Source organism: Danio rerio, chromosome 8 (genome assembly GCF_052040795.2).
Source record: "Danio rerio strain M-AB ecotype USA chromosome 8, GRCz13ab, whole genome shotgun sequence".
Taxonomy (NCBI): domain Eukaryota; kingdom Metazoa; phylum Chordata; class Actinopteri; order Cypriniformes; family Danionidae; genus Danio; species Danio rerio.
The window spans coordinates 22,886,327-22,911,888 of NC_141028.1; the positions used below are offsets into that span (position 1 = coordinate 22,886,327).

At 34.9% G+C, this 25,562-nt stretch overlaps 1 protein-coding gene across 4 annotated transcripts; it reads left to right on the top strand.

Annotated features, from left to right (window-relative positions):
- The first annotated feature begins 410 nt into the window (after window positions 1–410).
- On the top strand, window positions 411–22,985 carry LOC110440008 (uncharacterized). 4 transcript variants are annotated; one of them, XM_087264555.1, is made up of 16 exons: window positions 512–638; window positions 1,550–1,634; window positions 7,880–8,039; window positions 8,174–8,387; window positions 9,782–9,903; window positions 10,147–10,235; window positions 14,724–14,905; window positions 16,098–16,135; window positions 16,315–16,404; window positions 16,785–16,862; window positions 16,996–17,114; window positions 18,494–18,552; window positions 18,749–18,889; window positions 19,465–19,490; window positions 19,843–19,965; window positions 22,450–22,985. In XM_087264555.1, the coding sequence occupies exons 4-16, from the start codon at window positions 8,174–8,176 to the stop codon at window positions 22,555–22,557; spliced, it is 1,389 nt and encodes a 462-aa protein (XP_087120681.1). In that variant the 5' UTR covers window positions 512–638; window positions 1,550–1,634; window positions 7,880–8,039; the 3' UTR covers window positions 22,558–22,985. The 4 variants fall into 4 exon arrangements, with proteins under 4 accessions (XP_087120683.1, XP_087120679.1, XP_087120681.1 ...); XM_087264553.1 differs by lacking the exon at window positions 7,880–8,039 and having other exon boundaries at window positions 494–638; XM_087264556.1 differs by lacking the exons at window positions 512–638; window positions 1,550–1,634 and adding an exon at window positions 6,993–7,773.
- The last annotated feature ends 2,577 nt before the right edge of the window (window positions 22,986–25,562 follow it).

Sequence of the window (25,562 nt, forward strand, 5' to 3'; positions counted from 1 at the left end):
CAGCAAGACCAAGCTGGTCTACCAGCATCATCAGCAAGACCAAGCTGGTCTACCAGCATCACCAGCAAGACCAATCTGGTCTACCAGCAAGACCAAGCTGGTCAACCAGCAAAACCAAGCTGGTCTACCAGCATCACCAGCAAGACCAAGCTGGTAAACCAGCTAAACCAGCATTGACCAGCATAGACCAGCATGAAAATCATGCTGGTCTTTGCTGGTTTTTTCAGCAGGGTTAACCCTGACAGATCTAAACCATTGTTGAAATTCAACCATGGCTAAAATATGGATATAAAATTATTTAAATGTAGCCTACAAACAGTAAAATTACTGACTTTGAATAACAAAATGCATGTAAATTCTTGAGACACCTGTTATGTGAATCCCTCACGTTCTTTCTCTCGTGCATCTTCGGTCTTTGTTTTCGGTTCGCTTTTGTTTAGTTCGCCACCTTCAGCCACTGACACTGACACTTTGTTGGTTTGTTACTATAGTTACGGTCCACGACATGCTTGAGGTAATGCCAGTTTAAAGATTCCAACGCAAGACGCGGAGAAAACTCACCTGCATGCTTTTCTCTCAACTCTATACGCCCACCACAACACAACAGTCAGGCAAGTCTGAGACTAAAGTGCACATTAGTGGAAAAAGATTTTAAGGCTGTCTGCATTAGCCTATACTTTAATCAACAACAAAAAACTAAATTAAAACTGAAATTAAAATATTTGGCAATAACTTTCTTTTTTTTTTTTTGTAATTATGCAGACCGTAGATTATAAGGTTTTTTATTTTATGCTTGTGTGTGTGGTATTTCTAAATGGTAAAGCATTATCGGGATTTTTTTTTTTACGTAAACCGTAAACCGGGACCGCAGAACCACAATATGAGCTAAACCGAAACATTTGGTGAGCCGTCCCACCCCATTTAACTTAAGTGAAGTTTACAGAAACTTACATACAGTTGAAGTCAGAATTATTAGCCCCCTTTGATCTTTTTTCTTTTTAAATATTTCCCAAATGATGTTTAAAAGCAAGGACATTTTCTCAGTTTGTCTGATAATAGGCCTATATTTTCTTCTGAAGAAAGTCTTATTTGTTTTATTTCTGGAACAAAAGCTGTTTTAAATTTTATAAACACCATTGGTCAAAATTATTTGCCCCCTTAAGCTATTTATTTTTTGATAGTCTACAGAACAAACCATCGTTATACAATAACTTGCCTAATTAGTTAACCTATTAACCAAGTTAAGCCTTTAAATGTCACTTTAAGCTGTATAGAAGTGTCATGAAAAATATCTAGTCAAATATTATTTACTGTCATCATGACAAAGATAAAATAAATCAGTTATTAGAAATGAGTTATTAAAACTATTATGTTTAGAAATGTCTTGAAAAATATTCTCTGTTAAACAGAAATTGCAAAAAAAAAAAAAAACTGGGGGGCTAATAACTCTGAATTCAACTGTAATAGAAATAGAAATGCTGACCTATTTAGATGAAGAACTAGGTTAAAACACATATAAAGTTAGACAATTTCGACAAGTAAATGTAAGTAAAACAAAATCCCAGGCAACAACCAAAGGTCAGACGCAACAGGTCTTCGAGAAGGCTATTACTGTGGAGGGGATGAGCAGAGAGGTAGATTCAGCTTCAGTCTTTGTGTCTCCAATGAAGAACACACACATACACAAAGAATGCTTATCTATTTCATTTAAACTTAAACACTAAATACTGAACTACACTCTTCCAATTTACTATGACATTTTATGTGAAGCTGCTTTGACACAATCTACATTGCAGAACCACTATACACATAAAGGTGAATTGAATTAAATATTTCATGGATTAAAATAAGCATCCAGAACAGCCCTTACACACAATGACAGCAGGATCTCAGATTAAATACAAATTACAATAGAATTAAGCTCATTTCTAACATGCAGTCTAATGACCTCTTAAACTAGTCTGGGAAACAATTAACTTAGCATACACAGGACAGCAGACAAGCACATTTATTCCTTATTAGAGAAACATTCATAATGATTGAAACGTTAAAAAACATAAAAAGGTAATATATACAAATGAATCCTGGAGCAGTCATCAATCATGATCCCCATTACAAGTGGATTAGTCATATCTGTCTGCAACAGGCAAAGGTGAATTCTTTTGGTGTTTTGAATCACCCTCTGGATGAATTGTATTAGAAGTTTAAGTAATTTAGAGTATAAAATTGAAAGTTGCCATCCGTGTCTGATTAAAAACCCATGTCTGAATTGAACTGAGGGTCCAAATTCAAATAGTCTTTTTTATCGGAAGGGTAAACGTAACCATAACTGGATGGAGAGTCTGATATTAACCAAAAATCTATTCTAGATCTAAGTGAAATTGAAGTGTTAGACCAAATGAATTGTAAAGTGTGAGGATGTTTTTTGAGACAGTCTAGTTGGTGATCTGTCTAAATTATCAGACTATTTAGATTTGAAAAACTTTAAACATGATTCTGATTAATTAAATAACTTAAGGTTATTTTATCATATTAAACAGGCTACATGAAAAAAAAAAGCAAATGGCCTTCGGGATCAGATATTGCCTCTATAATACACTTGAACTTAAACACCTGCTAAAAAAATGAAACCAAATAAAGAAAATAACTCATCAACCCACAGTGTAAAACACAGTATTACGCAATTTTGCTAATAAATAAATAAATAAATAAATAAATAAATAAATAAATAACTCTCTTGCTAAGCCAATAGACAAATTTGGAAACATTAACACTGATGACACCAGAGTGGTATTGCATAAAAGTAATATAAGGGATTAAGCTGGGATTTTAAGGATATCCTGGATGAATTTAGCCTTGACTCAATTGCAAGAAAGCAGGCTAATTCAAGCTAAATTAAGTTATATATGAGATTTATTCTTTGCAGCTAGCCTGTTACAGAGCAGGCTAAGAAACAAGCTAAGATTAATCCTAATGATCTATGTTAGTTTTGCTGTCAACGCTACTGGAAATTAATGTGTTTTACAGTCACTGCATGCTCTTGGCTATTTACATATATTTCCCAACTATTAAAAGTTTTAAAAGGATGTTTAATTTTATTAGCAATTATTTTATAAATGTTCAATATTAAATATGAGGAGATAGACTAGAGAGAAATACATACACAGTGCATACACACATAGAGAAAAATACATACACAGTGCTCAGCATAAACGTGTACAACTCCTTTTAAAAATGAACATTTTGATCTATTCCTCAGTGAATATAGACAATCATTTTTGGTGCATTTAAACAAAACAGTTTTATTTAAGTTATATTCAATAAAATAAGACGTTGTTCACCTAACATCTTTAGATGTACATTTAAATTCAAACAAGCTATTGCAAGATATTGCAAAAAAATAAAAATAAAATGACAAACTAGACAAATGTCAACAATTTTATATTTTATATATAATTACAATTATTTTTTGATGATGAAACATCATATATAATAGATTATATAAACTCAATTAGAGAGAACAATTATAAATGAAAGCTATATATAAATAATCATGTAGACAAAGATTAAATAAACTCGATCAAATAAACTAATAAAATAAATCTGCATTATTAGGTAAGTGTTTGATAAAATCTTCACAATCAATTCATTAGTAGTACTTTGTCACATTTTAGACAGTGAACAACTTTACAGGCAAGGCAGTGGCGCAGTAGGTAGTGCTGTCGCCTCACAGCAAGAAGGTTGCTGGGTCGCAAGTTCGAACCTCGGCTCAGTTGGCGTTTTTGTGTGGAGTTTGCATGTTCCCCCTGCGTTCGCGTGGGTTTCCTCTGGGTGCTCCGGTTTCCCCCACAGTCCAAAGACATGTGGTACAGGTGAACTGGGTAGGCTAAGTTGTCTGTAGTGTATGAGTGTGTGTGTGGATGTTTCACAGAGATGAGTTGTGGCTGGAAGGCCATCCTTAAAAACTTGCTGGATAAGTTGGCGGTTCATTCCGCTGTGGCGACCCCGGATTAATAAAGGGACTAAGCTGACAAGAAAATGAATGAACAACTTTACTACTTAATTTGTTCATATCCTGTTTCTAGGTCTCTGAATGAAAGTAATGAGTTAAAATTTATGGGCGGTCAGTCAGAGTGGTGTTTTTAAACTTGTTACCTGATTGGCTCACATCCGGTTTTATACTTGCATCATTGATTCTATGATCAATCTTGTGGTCTGTTAAGAAGTGCTGCCAATGTACACGTATCCTGGCTATCTACATAAAAGCTTGACATATAGCAGCTTCTTCTCATCCTGGATCAGCTTTATTTCACCTAGTTTAAAGTTACTCTAGATTTACCCGAAGGAGCTCAGCGGATATTCATTCTCTTATGCTATTAGGTGTTTGTCTGTTAGATAAGAAATCTAACAATAATCAAATGTTTCAATTTAAAAGGAAAATTTCAGTTTTACTCAAGGTCCTTGATTGATATATACTGGAATAGAACATGCATTTACCTGGCAAACATTGCTTTTCCGGCGATGCAGTGGCGCAGTAGGTAGTGCTGTCGCCTCACATCAAGAAGGTCACAGCTCGAACCTCAGCTGGGTCAGTTGGCATTTCTGTGTGGAGTTTGCATGATCTCCCTGCGTTTGAGTGGGTTTCCTCCGGGTGCTCCGGTTTCCCCCACAGTCCAAAGACATGTGGTACAGGTGAATTCATTCATACATTTTCTTTTCGACTTAGTCCCTTTATTAATCCGGGGTCGCCACAGCGGATTGAAGAGTCATTTAAAGAGCCCATATTATACATGAAATAGGGTCATATCTTGGTTGTAAGGGTCTCCAACAACAGTCTAATATGCATGCAAGGTCAAAAAACACTTTCATGGTCTTATAATCTGCATTTATTTTTACCTAATTATCCCAGCGACTCCTGTATGAATCGTCCAGTGATTCATTTATTCCCAAACCCCTCCTTAGCGCGAAGCTAATCTGCGCTGATTGGACCGATGACAGTCTGTCGTGATTGGTCGACTGCCTTCAGTCAGAGTGTGAAATGGCCAATAGCTAATCAGCAATATAAAAAGTAATCACAGTTCATACACGCTCGATAGTGTAGGCGTGGATTTTAGCTGCAACACACACACACACACCTCCGGACGACAACGCTCCCGCTTCCGCCCGCACCCGCCAGGTTTTAGCCTGAGAACCCGCCCCGTTTTCTGCCAGCCGCGCCTGATCTCGCTAGAGCGGGGGAGAACACAACCCCAAAAATCACCCAGCTATACAGTCCAGACAGCCAAGCTGTCTGTATAAACACGCACACAAAGCTCGCTCGCTCGCTCTCTCTCTCTCATACGCGCGAGTGCGCATTAACACACACACAAGCACCAAGCAGACTCTCTCTTTCTCATTCGCATAGCAATATCCGTGATATTGCTAGACAGCCCGCTCCCGTCCCAAATTAAACCCGTTACCGACCGCTCCCGCGATTTATTCGGAAATTTATTCCCGCGCCGCAGAAATCTGGTGCGGGGACAGCCGCGGGAATGCAGAACTCTACCACGGAGCTCCATAAACAAAGCAGCACGCGTCTTGTTTTTAACGTGACTTTGCACCCGATAAGAGAATATAGCCAGTTAACCTGATACAGTACACTCGGTTACAAGTAACAAATCACTACTAAATACATTTGCAAGCTAAAGTCAACGAGGCAAAAACTTTAACCGCACGTACTTACACTTGAGAAAGGTGGGAAGAAACCCATCCTGACGTCCATCAGTAAGTTAATTTTTACTGATCCTTCCTTTAACAAACGCAGATGAAGTATTCTTTGTAGCATGTAGCTTCCAGAAGTTTCCAGTAGTTTCCAACTGCTTGGTTATAATGCTGAGGTTTCATCTTTGGGTAGAGACTCAATATATCCATCTGCAGTGTGACTTCAATCGACCGGCATGTTTGTGTGCGTGTGTTTGTGGGTGTGTGTGTGGGTGCGTGTGTGTGTCTGGGTTTCTGCGTCAGAGGGCGGGGCCTCAGGTTTGAAATCTCTAGGGTTTGCGCGTGCACGTGAATAACTTGGTTTCGTTCGTACGTCATGGCGAAACACCTAATGAATCATGATCAAGGCGACTCGTTTGAAGCACTATGAGTCGACTCTTTTATAGATGAATCAACCGTTTTAAACACTGTATTCTTACAGATTTAAGCCTTAGCTGGATACTTCACTTCACTTAGAGCTGTGTTACACACTACATGGAGGGGAATTTTAAAAAAAACCATAATATGGGCTCTTTAAGAATAAGATTTAACTCATTCTAAAAAAATCACTTAATCTTATTGAGAATAACAAAAGATTCCTGAAATATTATGCAGATGTATTTAAAAGAGGTCCTCGATTTGAGATGCTTTCCTTACGGTTATTTGTTTAAGTGTCATTGTAATTTAATCCATTTGTTTAATTTTGTATGTTTAATTTAGTAACTTATTATTATTATTATTATTATTATTAATATTAATGTTAATACTATTATTGTTATTTTATTTTTTCCTCTCTGTCTAATGATATGTTATTTGTATGCATATGTGATTATAGTTTTTCTTATGACTGTGTATATTATTGACCTTTTTTTAAGATTTCTCTGTGATCCCCTGCATTTTGTATAAGCAAAAAAACTGTCAGCAAACGTGCAGCGGACTAAGTCAGGAAGACCCAATAAACTAGGTCAAGCTGCGTTTTTTTCTATTGTTCTGGCTTTCTTGATTCTACTTTTGTGCAATACCCCTCTGAACTGTAACACCAGTTGAATTAGCCCCATAGATATGCCATGAGTTAAAACCTTCAAAACAACAAGATTGGTAGAAAAAATATGAAAGTGGAACGAAAGTTACTGTATTGTGGGGGGTTTCAGGTGCGGCTGGAGAAGATAATCCGTTGAGGTCTCTAGTGGGTGTCTGATACAATATAATAGATATTAATAATCTGTTTTGTTAAATGATGTCACTGCTGTTAGATGGTATATTGAAAATGATTTAGCGCTATCCATCTTGTTAATTTGTTATTTATAATAAATTTGCAAATATTTCAAACAAACTGCTTTTAAACTAATTTTGAGGAGAATAATGAATTAAATTAATTTGGATATAAGCCACTAGCAAAATGTGGTAGAAATGAAGCGCAGTAAATACTTTTCAGATGCAGTGTAATAATACTTGTAATAGTCTTTTTTATTATATGAAGAATATACTGCATATGTAAACTTCTATTAAAACTGCATATTGTGTCACTGTTGTGCAAAAAGAAATGTACAATTTAAAATTTTAACATATATTTTAGTTTAGTTTTATAATAAATTAAGCTGCTCCTAGAAACACCTTTTTTTCTGTGGACTCACAGAGCACTACAGCAAGTTCTGACACAATAAAAATATTTAAAAAATAATAATAATAATAAAAAAAAAAACACCTGAGACCTGATTCACCTATCTTGTTACACCATTAAACACTGAAAACTAGTTTGTATTCACAGAGCAAATGTTAGTCATTTCATTCTTAAAAAGATTGCTAATAACACTATTATGGCTAAAATATTGAGTTAAATTCTGGTTCTCTAGTGATTTGCTCATGATGAACACAAACTCAAATATCTGACAGAGCCTAAAGTGTACATATTAGTAGATTTTGACCTATTAAACTCACCTTATGGTGCAAGACTGTTACTGAACTAAAACAATAAAGTGTCGACATGTATGCCATTTGACCTGGCAGAACATTACAAAGTTTTGTGTTTGAAAGGTAATATATGTATGTTTGTTTATTTGATGATTAATGTTATTATTTTTATTGGGGTTATACATCACAATACAGAGCTGCTCTAATCAGGCCACTTTTCTCAACTTAGATCAAAATCCCTGAATTGGCCAAAAGAGGGCATCAAAAGCGTAATTTGGAAATAAGTAATAGATAAAAAGTGGGTTGAGCAGGACAGTGAGCTACAGTATGACAATAAGAAAGTGTTTTACATTTACTCTCAGTTTTATTCAGCCAAGCAAGGTATCAAGGTATTGTCATATCTTATTATAACTTGAATTTATTTGGCGCAAGAATCTGCATATGTATAGCCTATACCTTGCTACAAGAATTTATGTATTTTTGCATTTGATTATTCTCATCGGGATTTTTTGGTCTGTTTCAGATGTCTGCTGCACGCGCTGTTCTTTTGCTGATATTTGGATTTACCATGCTGAAGTTCATCTGCTGTTACAGTGATGGAAGTTTATTGACCGACCAGTGTCAAAGTATGGCTATAGATCATGGATCACAACCATCAGTACAAGTTTCAAACCCTTTAACCATCGCTCCAGATAATGTGACAGTGGACAGTTCAAAAGTGGGAACGAACTTTACAGGTAGAGTCTCTTTAAGACGGTATATTGGGCTGGCACACTCGCCTTTGTGACATTTATCTTGCGAAGCAATTTGTATTGCTTAACAGAATATTGTTCATATCAAGAATTATTGTTTAGCAGGAGTGCATTTCCACTAATATGTCTATGTTAATTCTTGGTATCAACAATTCAATTTCACTTGTTAAATGTAAATTATTGACATCAGTAACTGAATTTAAATAAAAAAAAATACAGTTTTTGATATCTGTAATTGTATTTTATCTAGCTAAATGTCTCAACAGGCTGCCAGTAATTGATGATTTCAAGAATTAACTTATTGCTAAAATTCCAATCTTTCCGCAGCAGAAACACAATTGCTACTAGTAAAAGGCTTTATTTTTGATATCAATTTTCATACTAGTGCAAAAGTCTATTCTTGATATTGATTCAATAATTGTTACAAGTAAAAACGTTTATTTTTGATATCAAGATTTTGAAAGTCAGTAGTGACAGTGTTAATGTCGATATCATGAATTCTATCAAGAAAGAAATATTTTAGATTTAAATTATATTCATATCAAAAATGCTGATTTTTCAGATATAATGAACTACAAATGTAACATCTTGATATGCATTTAACTGATATCAAGAAGTATTTACACTTTAACTTGTGTCAATTTACTTCTTGATATTAACAATTTAATGTCACTAGTTGAAATGGAATTATTTCAACGTGTTACATTTGTTATTTCTGATATCTAAAATGTATTTTTTAATATCAGCAATTAGGAGAGCAATTTATAATATCTAAACTTACTGATCTCACTAGTAACAATCATTTATGATATCAGAAATGAACATTGTCACTAGTGACCACTAGTGATCTTTTTTTTTTTTTTTTCAAAAATGACTATTTTTACTTGTAGCAGTTGTTGATATCAACAGTTTAATTCCTGGTATTAACAATTTTATTTCTGATACCAACAGTTTAATTTTTTATTTCATTGTTGATATTACATTTAAACTAGTAAGAAATCTGTCCTTGATAGCAATTAAATTGGAATGGCAGTCTATTGTGACATTTTAGTGAAAATACAATACTGATAATAAAAAAAAGTTGATAGTTGATCAGGAATTTCATTTATGATATCAACACTTAAATATTTGATATCAACCATTTAATTTTTTATTTAAACAATTTGTTTTTGATATCAAGAATGCTGAATGTTGAGATCTCCAATGGATTGTTAAAATCAAGAATAAATATCCTGAAATTGCATAAAATTCAGTTCTTGCTATTACTGCTAGTGCAATGCTCTACTATAGACTACAGGAAAGTGTTTGTTTAATGCTTGAGTGGTGTAAACAAGTTGTCTTTTCAAAATTGTCAGCAAAATGTATCCATTTTTCTACAGTGACACTCTCTGCTTCTGTTCCATTTATGGGCTATATGTTGGAGGCTCGTGAGTGTGATAATTGCCCACCTGCTGGAATTTTTAGTGGGCTTGACAGTACCAAGAGTGTGCTTATCTGTAGTGTAAGTGACACACACACGCACACACACGCATGCATGCGCACACACACAAGCACACACACACACTTTTATACAGGCTTCATGGAGCAATTGTTAAATGTTATACTTCCTATATATATATATATATATATATATATATATATATATATATATATATATATATATATATATATATATATAATTATACATTTATAAAAATAATTAATTCTATAAACTAATATCAGGTGTTTATCATGTATTTATTAGGGCCAGGCCGTGGCTCAACCTGATAACAACGATAAAACTTTAATCCAAGTGAACTGGACGCCTAATGCCACTGGACAGTTTTTCTTCAGGTAAGAAGGCTTTGCTGAGTAAAATGAAATAAAATGAAATAAAAAAATATTTCATGGTTTTCTTGTAGTAGAGATCTTTATTAATCCCTGTGAGGGGAAACTCATTTGCCACCATTGACATCACAATACAATCAATTATTACAGTTTTTTTGGATTGCTTAAGCACAATTTTCAAAACAGGGCCCGTGTTTTGTACATACATTAGCACAATCACACACCCAATCAGCACTACAGATCCTTTGCATAATTAAACACTCTTGTAAAAAACTATACAGTTATGTTTAAAAACACTTTTTTACCATTAGAAACAGGTTTTCATTTACTATACTCTGTTTGCACGAGTTACACTCTGCTGTGATAAACCTAAAACACTTTTAGCACTTCTACTTGCCTATGGTTAGAGCATGCTACCATCAACAAAATACAAATATAAAGTCAATCCACCAAACACTTACACTAGACAAATAGGCTTATTTGAGATGGCCAAAATCTGAGCAGAAGTGATCACCGCAAGATGCATGCCGGTTCAACAATGAATTAGCCACTAAACTGGCAAAACGTAAAATACTTACGTTTCCTTGTGAGATCAGGCAGGCCGATTAGAAATGTGTCCGAGTTGCGTTCGCCTCGCTCTGACGTGCGCTATAAAAACTCTCGGCTAGGCAGGTACCTTGGATTGAGCAGTCGGGAGCAGTTGTTCTCCAAAAACTGCACTCACAAAAGCATGATGGGAAACAACTGGCTGATGACACAGCTGAATGCTCATTGGATGAGACTGACAAACTACACCTCTATCTAGTTTTTACTGAGATACCTGGCTTTGTTAAATACTTTAAATACTTTTTTTTTTGTATTTTCGTTGATAATTTAAAAAAAAAGTCATAAAGAGCATTACATATGGTTATTTATTTAGATTTACACGCAAACAAATACAAAACACATCTTTGTAAAAGCATAACGTGACCTATCTAATATAACTAAATGTTACTAATAAATCATTAAGACGTGCATGTGCTATATTTTTATTGTTTAAAGTCCTGTTTGTTGTCATTTTCACTTTTTTTGTATGTTTTTGTGAATTTTGTATTGTAATTTTTATGCAAAGTCAATCCACATACATATAAGCATACATACATTCAAAGGTAGTCAGACTGCTTTGTCATTATATGCCTCATCTTTGTGTGGTTTCATGTGAGAAGTGAAAGCAGTGTAATAAACAAAACACACACACACACACACACACACACACACACACACACACACACACTCACACACACACACACACACACACACACACACACACACACACACACACACACACACACACACACACACACACACACACACACACACACACACACACGTATGTGAAGTACAAAGTCATGTTTACACTTTTTCCCAATTGTTTACAAACAATTACTTGTACTTCAGACACAATGACTGCAACATGTAACTGATGCACCAACCCCCTGAACCAGTTCTGCTAATACAAGCACAATTCCTGCTTTACACCCAAATTGCAGGTTTAAAATACTTTTTACAAGGAACACACTGCCATTCACAACTGTAAAGTCAGTTGTCCTACTTTGCATACTAACTCATTACATGAGTAAACATCTGTCACAAAGAATTGCAATTTAGAAATCAGAGCTCATCTGGTTCATAACTTGTTCACTGCCCACCCACGTGTTTTAGTTGTTTATCTCCCTCCATATTCTCCATTCCTCAAACCTATTGAGGATTTCTTTTCTGCCTGCGGACCGAAATCCATACACATGTATACCCCTTCTCCAAGCTATAGCAGTTGATGCTTTTTATGGCTGGATTCGCCATGCAAGGTGACAATTCCCCTGCTGCTTGGCCAGACCAAAACAGAAGAGAAGAGGATGCAGTATAGCAGTTTTTTATACTGTAACTGTATTCTTTAAATCCTTCTGTTGATGGTATATTTAGACCACGTTATGTGCACGTTATGTGCAACATTGTGTTGGTTGGGTAGAACTCTGTGTACACTGTCTTTGTGGGAAAAATACAGTAAAATATATTGGTCATTTGTGTTTTGTATACAAACAAAATTCTGAAATATCTTGCAATGCACTGCTGCCTGTGTATTGCCTTTAGTAAGTGTAAGACTGAACAAAAAAGGCTTACATTAAGTCATAAAGATGAATAGATAAGAAGTGGTCAAAGTGTTTTACATTAAGCATATCAGTGCTCAACTCTTCTTATGAATGTCTATTCATGTGATGGTTTGTGTGTGTCATTTAAAAAAAAACACCATTTTGAAAAGAAATCACATAGTTTTGAACGTAGAGTTTCATTTTGCAGGAGAATCGAAGGGTTTTACCTAATGTGTGCGTGTTTTGTGTTTTGTGTGTAGAGTTCTGACAATATGAGACAGGCTTTCAGAAAATGTGTGTAAACAATTGGGAAAAACTGTAATAGACTAAGAACATTTTCACAGTATTTCCTACACTTTAATAGTTTTTATTTTGGAGAAAGTCTTAGGCTATTTATTTTAGTCTGGCTGGAGTAAAACCAGATTATATAGGCCTAATAAGCATGTCAATATAATAAGCCCCTTTATTTCTTTATGTCAAACAAACATTTGTCATAACTTGTCACTCAAAAGCATCTTACTATAGCTTAATTTATAATGTAGCCAAATGAGATTCTTTGAAAGCTTTCTTGCTGTATAAGCTGTTCATTTTGTCATTCTTTTAACATTTGTTAAATATACAGATTTATATTTTAAATACACCCTTTTACAGTTTTTTTTTTAATTGCTTAAGCACTAATTTCAAAACAGGGCCCGTGTTTTCAAAACAGTACACACAAGTAGCACATTCACACACCCAATTGGCAAAACACTACAGATCCTTTGCATAATTAAACACTTTTGTTGAAACTATACAGTTATGTTTAAAAACCACACTTTTTTACCATAAGAAACAAGTTACACATTTACTATACTCTGTTTGCATGAGTTACACTCTGCTGTGATAAACCTAAAACAATTTTATCACTTCTACTTGCCAATGATTAGAGCATGCTACCATCAACAAAATACAAATATAACGAAAATCCACCAAACACTATATAAGATCAATGCTGCACACTCAAGAAACTCATTTATTTCTCAACATGCCCAAAATGTTGACATGGAGATTCATGGTACTGTAACAACATGTCATTTTATGTATTGTACTGTAAGTTTACTGTTACAAAAAAAAAAACTTTGCAAGCAATTGTCATAAGTAAGACACGGAGGGATAATTTCGATGACAGAACAAAATAGTGACAAACCCACAACATTCTTCATGATTAGTTTAAGATATGGGGAGAATGTACACAAATAGGCCTACTATAAGCTTATCAAGCACTGCACACCACTGATGCTGCAGACTGAAGATTTCAAGTATTTATTTCAATTCAAGAAATACAGTATTTCTGCTGAGATTTGGCTGAACTCTTTGTCCAGCTTCCATCAGTGTCAGTCCATGGTTGATAACATGGTCAATAAGTGTTGCACAGATTTCTTAAGTCAAATTTGGTCCTCGTCTTCTTTGTTCAGGTTCTATCAACTCTTCAAGTCCTTCTCTACCTCTTCCTCTACCTAGCCCTCTTCCTCTACCTCCTCATCCTCCTTCTTCTCCTTTTTGAGCTCCCCCCTCTGCGTTTTCACACCTTGTGAATGTGTTTATCCAATTCATTCATTAGCGTGGTCATTGGCAATCCGGGGCTTTATAATGACAAGTAAGTAACCGCACAATCCTTATCTGTGTCTAAGGTGCCAAAATGTGTGTTTTACAAATCACTGTGTGTAATGTTTTGCAAAAAGAGTGAAGCAGACATTGTGTGTAATGTTGTGCAAATTTGTGGCGGTGTTTTGCTCCCTAGGTTAGAATTTTGCAAATTGTGTGGAACTTTTTATTTTAGAGTGTAAACAATCGTAAAAATTTTAAACACCTGAGGTGCGGGTCTACAATTAAGCAAACAAGTGTTTGCACACCTGATGACTGTGAACGAATTAGTTGGGCGGTGCAGTAATTTGACAGTCAGTGCTTTGGTATTGCAAGGAAGTGACTTCATGGTAGATTTGTGTGCGTAATATATGTTAAGTGTGTTTAGTGTTTTGCAAATCACAGTGTGTAGAGTTTTGCAACAAGTGTGAGGTTGACAATGTGCTTATAGTTGTGCAAATATGGCTGATGTTTTGCTTCCTGAGTGTAAGGTTTTGCTAATAATGTACTACTTTTAGTGTGTAAGCAATCCAAAAAAAACGGTAAACAACAACAAATACCACAAAAACAGTACAACAACAACACCACACTGTTTGCACCAACTACACATCACAACACAGTAAATTACTATGCAAATAAAAACAAAAGATTACACATATAACCATTACACTTCTTCATTAAATAACACAAACTATTGCCTTTTATGTTGATTGTTAGTAAACATGATGTCTGATTTACTTTTCAGATCTGCTTTCATTCAAAGTTTCAGTACATTTTGTCTAAAAAAAGCAATCATACTCCCGACGACAACAACACCAACCACTACAACAACCACCACAACAACTACAGCTACCACCACTACAACAACTAGACCTACAACAGCAACTGTAACAAGTAGTCCTGCAACATGTACAATAGCTGCATTAAGTAAGAAAAACTTCCATATTGCCTACAGTGACATTAGAAGCAAATATATATAATGAAGGGGTAGTTCACCCAAATAGTGAAAATTCTGACATTTACTAACCCTCCACTAACAGTTATGTCTGAGTTTATTTCTTCAGTTGAACACAAAATAATACATGTTTTACTGCAATGGACGTCAATGGCTACTGGCTTCCAGCATTCAAAATATATTCCTTTGTGTTCAATAATAATTATAATAATAAAACTCAAAGGGTTGAATCCACTTGAGGGTGAGTAAATGTAAAGAATTTTTGGAGTAAAGTATTACTTGAAACAGTAGCCTTTCTGTGTCATATTAAATGTTTTATTATGTACAGAAACAACTTTATTTCTCCTGCTCCCTCCTAATCAAAACCACACAAACACTTCAACTCGAATGGAAAGACACTCATGAAAAAAAGTTTCTGTTGCCAGTGCTACTTGTTTTGCAATTCAAAACATGACATTTGACAGTTGCGAGAATAATAGCATTGTTCTTGAAGCAGAATATTTAAATGTCCAGCATTAACACTGCAGCTGCAAGATATACACACGCTGAAACTTCAAATATCTGTATTAGTAAATGAAATAGAAATGCCTGGTTTTAGACACCACACTATTTAGTATGGTGTATTTAATTGCCACCTTGTTTGAAAACCTAAAAATAACCTAAAATACATTCTACAGAATCGTTAAAGATTTATGATCATGAAAAAAATTGTGATTCATTTATCCAGTCCAGCCCTGCCAGCCTTAGATTTCCCTGCATTCCTATTACCTGCTAAGGCTAACAGCCAATGAAACTTTGTCAGAAACTTTATGTTGATCTGCTGAAATATAGATATACATACCAACAGATACAAAAGCATTACAAACAACACCCAAATAAAAACGTCTCATGTAACTTTTCACTTATTTCAGTACTTGTTTACACATTAGTTGCTCAGCAAACAGTAGTCTACAGTAGTGGTTCTATTTGCCACATTCTGTCTTTATATTACACTGCTGTGAGTGATAGCATTCTGGATTGTACGGTGGCTCTGAACTGTCTAAACACCTTTCAAATTTGATAACATGAGATTGAATTTGTCAACGTGCAATAATCTTGGATGGACATTTCAGATTCATTGTACAATGACCTTAAAACTTGTCATCTGTTTTCTTTTACTTACAGAAAAGTCATCATTACTGCTTCAGTGTGTGCAGTATATGGTACGTAGACTATATATTTTATATGCATGCTGCTAAATGGTATTATATTTATACATTTTGTCCCCAATAAACCTACATGTTGTAATTATTATAACATATTTGATAATCTATACATGTTTTGTTCTCACCTTTGTGTGCATATTTGAACATGTCTGTGTCTGTCTGTCTGTTCACACCAGAGAAGTTGTGTGGTACTGTTGTTATTCAGCAGACTGTGTTTTCTTGGAGGCTCTTCTCTCCTCATGATCATCAAACCAGTTTCAAAAAAGGTAAGTGTGTCCAAGAACACTATGCGCAATGACTATTTCTAAACTCTTGTGTTTTTATTAAAAGTTATCAGCAACCTTCCAGTGGTCACAAACCTTTATGAGAATTTTTTTACACAAAAGGAGATATTTTGAAAAATGTTTGAAACTGGTAACTATAAACAGTAAGAGTATCAAAGCAGGGAAAACAAAACCTATGGAAGTGGTCACCAGTTTTTAAAAACGTCTTTTGTGTACAGCAGAAAAAGGATACTCAAACTGGTTTGTGACAAGTGAAGAGTGAGTAAATGATGACAGAATGTTCAGTTTAGGGAGAACTGTCCCTTTAAATCAATTAAATTCATAATGTAAATAACGAATATATACATTGTGTCTCCTTACAGCCCACCCAGATTGCATCCATCATTGAAGTAGTATTAAAATTTGTTGCTACTGTCCTTGTACTAATAAAAGCAGTTCATGTAAGGGTTTTTTCTACTACAGTTTACTAACTTTTTCATGATTATTGTATGTGGTTGAAGAGTGGAAAGCAGAAGCGAATGAGGAATTTGAAATCTAATTAAGTTTTCATTGTTGTGTAAATGTTTGTGGCAGTTCCTATGTGAGAATGCTGGTTTGCAGTTTTTGTTTGCTGCTTTGATAGTGACTGCAATGGTTACAGGCCTGATACACACTATCACCGTTTTCCTTCACTGTGGACCAAGGCATGAATTGTGAGTGCTAACTTTACATATCAGCACCAATATAATGTGACCAAACCATAATGATAATTGTTTCCACACAAGTTTTTGTCTGGTATTGGTCAGAAAAAGAGAGAGCCTCTGTCCCAACTCATCATTGGTTGAAACTAAATTCTAGTGTTTTTTTTACTGGTCTGGCTCTTTGACTAAGAAGACCAGAACTACTAAACAGTCAAAACTTTACTGTAAAGAGTTTTGAGACTAAAATACAAATGAGAGTGTATTGTCCTGCAAGTGAACTACTGACTGTGTGAAACACTATAGAATACACAAGACACGTCACTGGTAAAGTTTTGAATGGAGAAACGTGTAACAGTCAATATGGCGAATGAATATGGCCAATCATCAATTGCTATAGACTGACGTTTCTCTAGAGCAGAAGATCGGATCAGACATGTGCTTTTTGCGAATATTTACTTCACAGACATAAGATTTATATCCACATAAAGCTTGAAATCTGTACTTTTACATAAACCAACTACACTTGAAAACAAAAAAGCATTTGTTTTTGGAATCTGTATAAAACGAATGCAAGGTATAGTCTGTCCTGTCAAACCCACATGACAGCAACTTCTCGAACGTCCACAAACGTGTAAACAAAGAGTTGCTGTCATTTTGGGAGGAGATTCGCCATCAAGTTGTGAATTACTTCAGAAGACCAGCACGATCTGACATAGTATTATCCAGAGAAAGATAATGTGTAAAACGTAAAAAAGGTTGTTGTTGTTATTTCATTTGTTTCGAGTGCGGATTAGCTCGGTCAATCTGAAAAAATTAAAACGTTTACAAACTTATGAGACAGTTGTTGTTTCATTTTATTGGTGGTACCAAATATACAATGCAATTGTAAGCTTAGCCTACAGTTTTGGAAATTGGATTTTTCCTCATTCAGACAGAATGCTCGAGCATAATGACCGAGAGACGTTTCAAAATTAGCCACCGTGTGAAAACTGTGAAATGACTTCCCTTACAGGGAGTTTGACCGTGTTCAAATGTAGAAATGCTATTTATTTAAAGAATATTCCGTTAATGATATTTTTTATCACCATTCTATTAAATACAGATAGAAATTGTATACCCATCTGAGAAATTGGTCTGTATTGGTATTATCATTGTAGCTATGAGAATGTCTGTCATATCAAATGATAAAAAAGTATGTCCCACAGAATCTCACAAGGCTTTAGACTCTGTTTACACCTGAATTGATCTAACAAAAAGACATCTTAACACAATACCAGGACCTTATTTATTCATTTACAGTTTATGGTTAGAAAGAATTTAATCTTCTTCATATAAGACTCTTATATATTACTTTATTTTGACTTTAATGTTCAAAAATATTTATCTTACAGAAGAACATGTTGGATTTGTTCTCTCATAATAGTTGATCTACTGAATACACTCATTACATGTAAGTTTTTTCCCATATCCATTGTTTAATTACCTTTTAATTTTTTGGTATGTTGTGCAAATATTTATTATTGACCTTATTTTCTGAAATTGGCATAGATGTAAATACTTACTCATCTAAAGCTCTTAAATGCTCAGATAAAGCTGATAAAATCTTTTGTTTGTTACTAATCTTCTTTTTTCTATTTATACTGTAGCCATCTCAATATTTTATGGCTTATGGTGGTTTCAAGGGCGCTGGTTGCTAATAGTAATGGCAGTTTATGTTATTTTGGAGTTCATCCTTTACCTTGGAGCAGCTGTTTTTGAATGGATAGGAAAGAGAAAGAGAGTTGAACGTGAGTATTTTTGGTACTACCATGCCAGAGACTACTTGGTATTGGGTCTAGACCCCTTTTGTCAAACTCGATTTCTGGAGGGCCACAGTGCTGCAGAGCTTAGTTCCAACCCTAATTAAACACATCTGATCAAACTAATTGAATGCTTTAGGCTTGTCTGCTATTTACAGATAGGTGTGTTGAAGCAGGGCTGGAACTAAACTCTGCCCTCCAAGAATTGAGTTTGACGCCCCTGCTCTAGACAATAGGTCTCAAACTCAATTCCTGGAGGGCTGCTGCTGTGCACATTTTTGGTCCAACCCTAATCAAATACAGCTAATCTAACTAATTAAGGTGTTCAAGACTACTAAAAACTATTAAACATGTGTGAAATGGAGGTGGTTGGAGCTAAACTGTGCAGAGCTGTGGCCTTCAGGAATTGAGTTGGTGTCCATTGCTCTAGAGTCACTTACATATACGCTTACATGTACTTTCTTGTTCTGCATTGAAAAAAAGATTTGTTATATTTAATCCTACATCACATTATAGATTTACTCATGAACACAGTCTCATTAGATTATATCTGTATTTTACAGAAAATCGTCCTGTTCCAGACAACAGGGTATGTGAACTTTTCATCTGTCCTCACTAATTTTTATACACAAAGTCATTGTAGTTTGAGGCAATCTGCCCAAAGGGATAGTTTATTTATTGTTTACTTGTCTTCAAGCCATTCTATTTTTTTCTCCAGGAGAACATTAAATAATATATTTAGCAGAAAACATTTATAAAACACTAGGCCTCTATCAACTTAGCCATATGGGTCACCTTGATCCACTGTAGCTTGCGTTACTTTCCATGACTAGCAGTAACCTGTAAACTTGTCGGAGTGAAAGACAACCATACACACACACACACACACACACACACACAATAAATATATATATAACACAATATGGATGTGATAATTACAGCAGATGGTAGGAAGCGAGGAGATACAGGGACCAGACACGGAGACCACACAACAACCAGACAGGAGACCAGTAGGAATCAGACTAAGAGAAAGGATGCAGACACTGGAGATTACAAGGAGAGCGGTAAGTAACTCTTTCTGAATAAATCAACACTGACCATTTAGAGAGTGTAGTCCTTCACGTGTAACAAGGTCTGACAATGGGCCCTATCATACATACAGTGCAAAAAGGCGCAAAGACGTGTTTGCCCCGACGTGTTGCTATTTTCAGACCAATGCAATCCTAATTTTTCATGTTTTCTGCCACATTGTTTAAATGGCAAATCTATTTGCGCCATTTTGTGGACTCATGGGTGTTAGAAAAGAGGTGTGTTAAGGCGCATTGTTGGCACGTTGCTATTTGGGAGGAACTAAAATAGACTAGGCAGTAGACCAGCTGAAAGCAGGTCTAAAGTTCAGAGGCAGAGCTGAGGTCCTGACTCTCTGTGGTTGTTTAAAATCCCAGGATGTCCTTCGAAAAAGAGTAGGGGTTTAACCCCCCGGCATCCTGGCCAGATCATGGCCTCCTAACCATCCCCATACCATAATTGGCTTCAACACTCTCCACCAATCAACTGTTGTGTGTTGTGCGGTCTGGTGCAATATGGCTGCTGTCACGTCATCCAGGTGGATGCTGCACACTGGTGGTGGTTGAGTTGCTTTGAGTGTCTAAACACTATATAATTGTAAGGAATTATTATTATCCTCGCGCTGCAGATGCTCTGTTTAACTCTTTTATTGCTAGTGAAGAGCTCAGTTTTTCCACGTTCGCCATGTAAATATCAAATATGCCATGGCACGATGCAATTGACTCTTAAAGGGAATGGGAGATGAGAATCTGATTGGTTTATTCTCAAAACACACCCATTACTCATAAAGAGAATGAACTCAACTTTTTTAGACCTTGCGCCTCGGTTCAGAGTCTATTTGTCCATCCTTCAAATAGCAAAAGTGAATTCGGACATGCCCTTAATGCTTTTGCACCCTGCACTTTAGACTTTGTGCCTTGGTCATTAAAATAGAGCCCAATAAGTGCAGTCTGGGGTGAGCCTTTATAAAGAGGAGATAATGGGCATGAATGATGTGCAGGTGCGGGAATGATTAGTAGGCAGGTGACAGTGAACGTGATGGATGAGGGGATTAAGGAAGGGTAGATGAACATTCCTCCTTATTTTTTGATATTTTTATCCACTAATATATTTATATTGAACATTAGCATGGTCACCTAATATCTTTAAGAATAGAAAGATAATACATTTAATTTTAAATGAGGCATTGCAAAAATAAAAACAAATAAAAAAACTACAAAACTCAATTTAATTTTATTTTTTATTCAAATTTAATTGTATATTTTTCCCGAACATAATCATTGAAGTGTATTCATTTTTGCACCGTGACCTTAGATTATTTTGTCAGAGTAGTTCTAATTTTGCCGTTGGTACTGACTACTGTAATGTATATACAAAAATTTCTTATCACCCTGTAGAAAGTATTATTTTCAGGAGTTCACAGTTAGCTGATGATTGATATTGAAGCTTGTTTGGCTCAAGTAGATCTAGAAGAACTCCCCCAACTTATTTCTGGTAAATAACAGATATAGGCTGGCTAAAGAGAGATGTACGCTTGCTAAGAGCTTGGCTATAGTATCAGTTGTTATGTTCAATTTACATAGGTTGCATGTTTTTAGACTGTAGGAGGAAACAGAAGAAACCCTGGGAAAACCCACGCTAGCACAGGGAGAACAAGCGAACTTCAAACAGAAATGTCAACTGGTTTAGTAGGAACTTTACCAGAGACATTCTTGTAGTGAGGCAACAGTGCTAATCACTGGGCCACCGTGTCACCTATCTGAAAAGGAGGTGGGTGGGGTATGGTTAAGGTAGGGTAGGGGAGGGGTTTTTCAAGATGAAGATACTGAGATAAGAAAACTCTGGATATTTACAGTGAGTTAGGAATCATCTAATTGGTGAATCAATCGTGAGCGGATGTGGGACCAGCTGTGATCCATCATAAGCATGTGATCCTCTTGAAATTAGTTTAAAAGTAAACTTCCATTTAAAGACAGATTTCTGTTTCTTATATAAAGTGAGTATGCATGCATGCATTCATTAATTCATGTAGGACGACAGTTAAGGCCTAGTTTTGAAATGTACAGTCCGCCACCCCGAGTTTGAGTACTATAAATAGACATAAGTGTGTACTGTGCTGTATTGAATCATATACCATGCAGTAAAAATGATCCATACAAACATTTTGAGAGACAATAAAATGTATTAAAAGATAAACTGCTGCTGGTGATATGTTGAGATCATACAAGGCTATTGTTTTGGTCAGTGCAAAAACTAAAAATGAAACAGCTCACACTTCAGAATATTGTAAATTCCCTCAGGACTGGTTATAATGTTTTATCATGTTTCTTTTTGTGCACGGACAGTTATTTTGCCTCATAAGCCTTTCATGTATTGTCAGGATCAATATATAATAGATTTGATTTAACTGAATGTTTATATATAGTAATTTTACACCATTAAATGCCACATTAAATCATTTTTCTTTTTTTTATTTGCAGAAATCCCCATGGTTGGTCACTTTTGTCATTTTTTGTGTGTTTTATATAATGTTTACAGTTGCACTTATTGTTGGTGTGTGTTTGGTTTCAAGCGCGGTCTTCCTGTAGTGTATTGATCATTTAGTTTGTACAGTATATATATTTATATGTAATTTTATGAGGACCATTAAAAACTATTTATTGCACTATTTTCTTTTGTATAAATGTATATGTTAAACTTTGTGTAGATGTGTATAGTGCAGTTTTTGCGATCTGAGTGGAGGATACTAAAAAAATCCATTATGAAAGAAAAACAACCTTATAAAAAGCGATGATGTTTTTAAATGTTGCTGTCCAAAGGTCTTATAATTTCTTATCATTTGCTTGGATGCTGCACTATCCACAGCATAATGAACATCTTAACTCTTTCTGAATTTTGATTGTGATTTAAAATTGTCATTATTGTTATTGTTTGTTATGTTATTGTTTATGCACTTGATGTTAAATTGCTTTTATGTTTGATTACAGTGAGTAAATTTGTCACTTTGATGCATTTTTATTGGCTCCATTTGTATTTTTGATATTGTAAAACGCTTTGAAATAGCGTATTTTGATAGCTGAAGTCTGTATTGCTGTACATTTGTTTATATTTTTAGTAATATTAGTCACAAAATTTTCTAGATTATATTTCGGACCCTTTTTTCAGTTATGATATGATATTTTGTTATGATATTTTGTTATTACAATGAGCCACTAAACCACAAAACAAACAACCAACAAAGGACAGTAGGTTGCAGTAGGTAGTGCTGTCACCTCACAGCAAGAAGGTCGCTTTTTCGAAAATCGAATGGGTCAGTTGGCGTTTCTGTGTGGAGTTTGCATGTTCTCCCTGCATTTGCATGGGTTTCCTCCGGGTGCTTCGGTTTCCCCCACAGTCCAAAGACATGCGGTACAGGTGAATTGGGTAAGGTAAATTGTCTGTAGTGTATAAGTGTGAATGAGTGTGTGTGGATGTTTCCCAGAGATAGGTTGCAGCTGAACAGTGTCCGCTGTGTAAAACATATGCTGGATAAGTTGGCAGTTCATTTCGCTGTGGCGAACCCAGATTAATAAAGGAACTAAGCCGAAAATAAAATGAATGAATGAATGAACAAAGGACATTTTGCATTACACTTTCTTATGTGTTAGTCAATGAGTCATTCGTTCATTTACTTATTCATTTATTTTTATTAAATTAATTATTATTTTATTTATTATTATTTATTTATTTTCAGCTTAGTGAGCTGTTTTCAAAATTCTGCATTTATGAATGAAGAATTTAAGTAAAATAAGCAAACAATTTGCAGCCAGGACATATTTTTTGTCCTTCAAATGTACTTCAAATTTTGTTTATAATGTAAAAAAAAGGTCCCAACATATAGAAAAAATATATAGTTTTATCCAGCTGCCCAGGTCATTAATTATTAATTACAATGAAGATGTTCAACATTGAATCTTTTTCTCAGACACTCCTTTGCAGGGTAAATATATCATATTTTAAAATGTACTTCTTTATATTTTGGAGGAAGAGGAAATGTCAAATATTTGCATCTAATTTTCTTAACTAGATTATTATTCAAATATCGGAAAACATTTATCCTGGACACGGATATCCTGCATAAGACATTTTCTAATAGACGTATTTGTAAATTTTTTTGTCCATAAAACTCAACTCACTTAATTTAACATCCATGATATTATGACCAATAAACTAGGATCTCTTTTAACAAATTAACTAATAATAAGGGAATACATCTAGTTACTTTCAAATAATCTTTTTTAACTCAATTAAATGTAAAGATAGTACCAAGCAAACAAGTAAACAAGTCACAATGCATGACATTCACAGGATTTCATTAAATTGCCATTGAACACCCACTCACCCATTTGTGTCATGCATGATTAGAAGACTTAAGTAGGCCTATATTGACTTTATATATATGGTTTCATCTATAAAATGTATGTTAAACTCAATAGCGCAAAAGTTCTTGAACAGTTTATAAACAGTAAACTCCCCTGCAACTCCTACACCTTGTTGCGATAGGATATAATCTTTAAAGCAGCTAACAAACATTAAACTACCATTTAAATGTTGAAGTCACAAATCCATAATGTTACATAACGCTTTTAAATCTCTAAAATCCCATGAAACATGATAATTTGAACCTGTTTGGTATTTACACTCACTGGGCCAGTAGGCTAGCAGACAGATTGATGATAAAGTTGCGGACGCCATCTTATGGTAAGAACAGGTGTTGTCCCGCATGATCCGCACTGCATTATTATGACGTACCTTTTGATGATTATTTTAATATTTCACTCTTCAAATAAAAAGGTGGCCAATAATAATATATTTGTGGTTTGAATTTTACAGTGTTAAGCACTTGGGTAAGTGTTTGTGATTTTTCTGTTTTATAAACATTCTTAGGCCTTTCAATATCGTTAAGAAAATGCTCAAAGCAACTTTGTTAAAGTTATACATTAATAAATCATACACATAAAAATACAGCTTAAATATTCTTAATTGAAAGAATTGTTAGTGTAGCCTTTGATTCTAGATTGAAAAGTTAAAAGAAAACCTTGATTGAAAAACTCCAAGCAGCAAAATTGATTGTAGCATTTTGGGATAAAAAAAATGCTTGTTTTGACTTACCAGTTGACTCTGGTTTAAGCAGAAAAGGAAACATGTTGAAAATATGTCACTTATACTATTTGAGCAAAATAGTATATAATGTTAGATTATTATTATTTATTTAGTTTTTTTGCATTATTGTTGTTGTAAATAAGTAACATAAACAGTATTTTCAAAGAATAATCAGATGGATGAAGCTAATCCCTTACAGATCTAAAACCATTGTTGAAATCAAGTTGTAAAAAATCATCTGCCAAACTTAAGTAAATGTAATGTAAGTATTTATAAAGCGCATTCACTTTGTATGAGGGAAGGGGTCAGTATGAGGGAAGGGGGGCAGCATCCACTTGAATGGTGCAATCAATGGCACCAGTCTTGGGCTGCAGGGTGATATGGCTGTGGATAAGCTGATTTAAATGTAGCCTACTAAGTACAAAATGACACTGAAAACAAATTGCATGCA

Excerpts from the sequence above, each read along its gene's own strand:
- LOC110440008 (XM_087264553.1), top strand. Across the intron at positions 14,906-16,097 it reads ATGTACAATAGCTGCATTAA|AAAAGTCATCATTACTGCTT; the intron begins GTAAGAAAAACT and ends TTTTACTTACAG. Across the intron at positions 16,136-16,314 it reads TTCAGTGTGTGCAGTATATG|AGAAGTTGTGTGGTACTGTT; the intron begins GTACGTAGACTA and ends TGTTCACACCAG.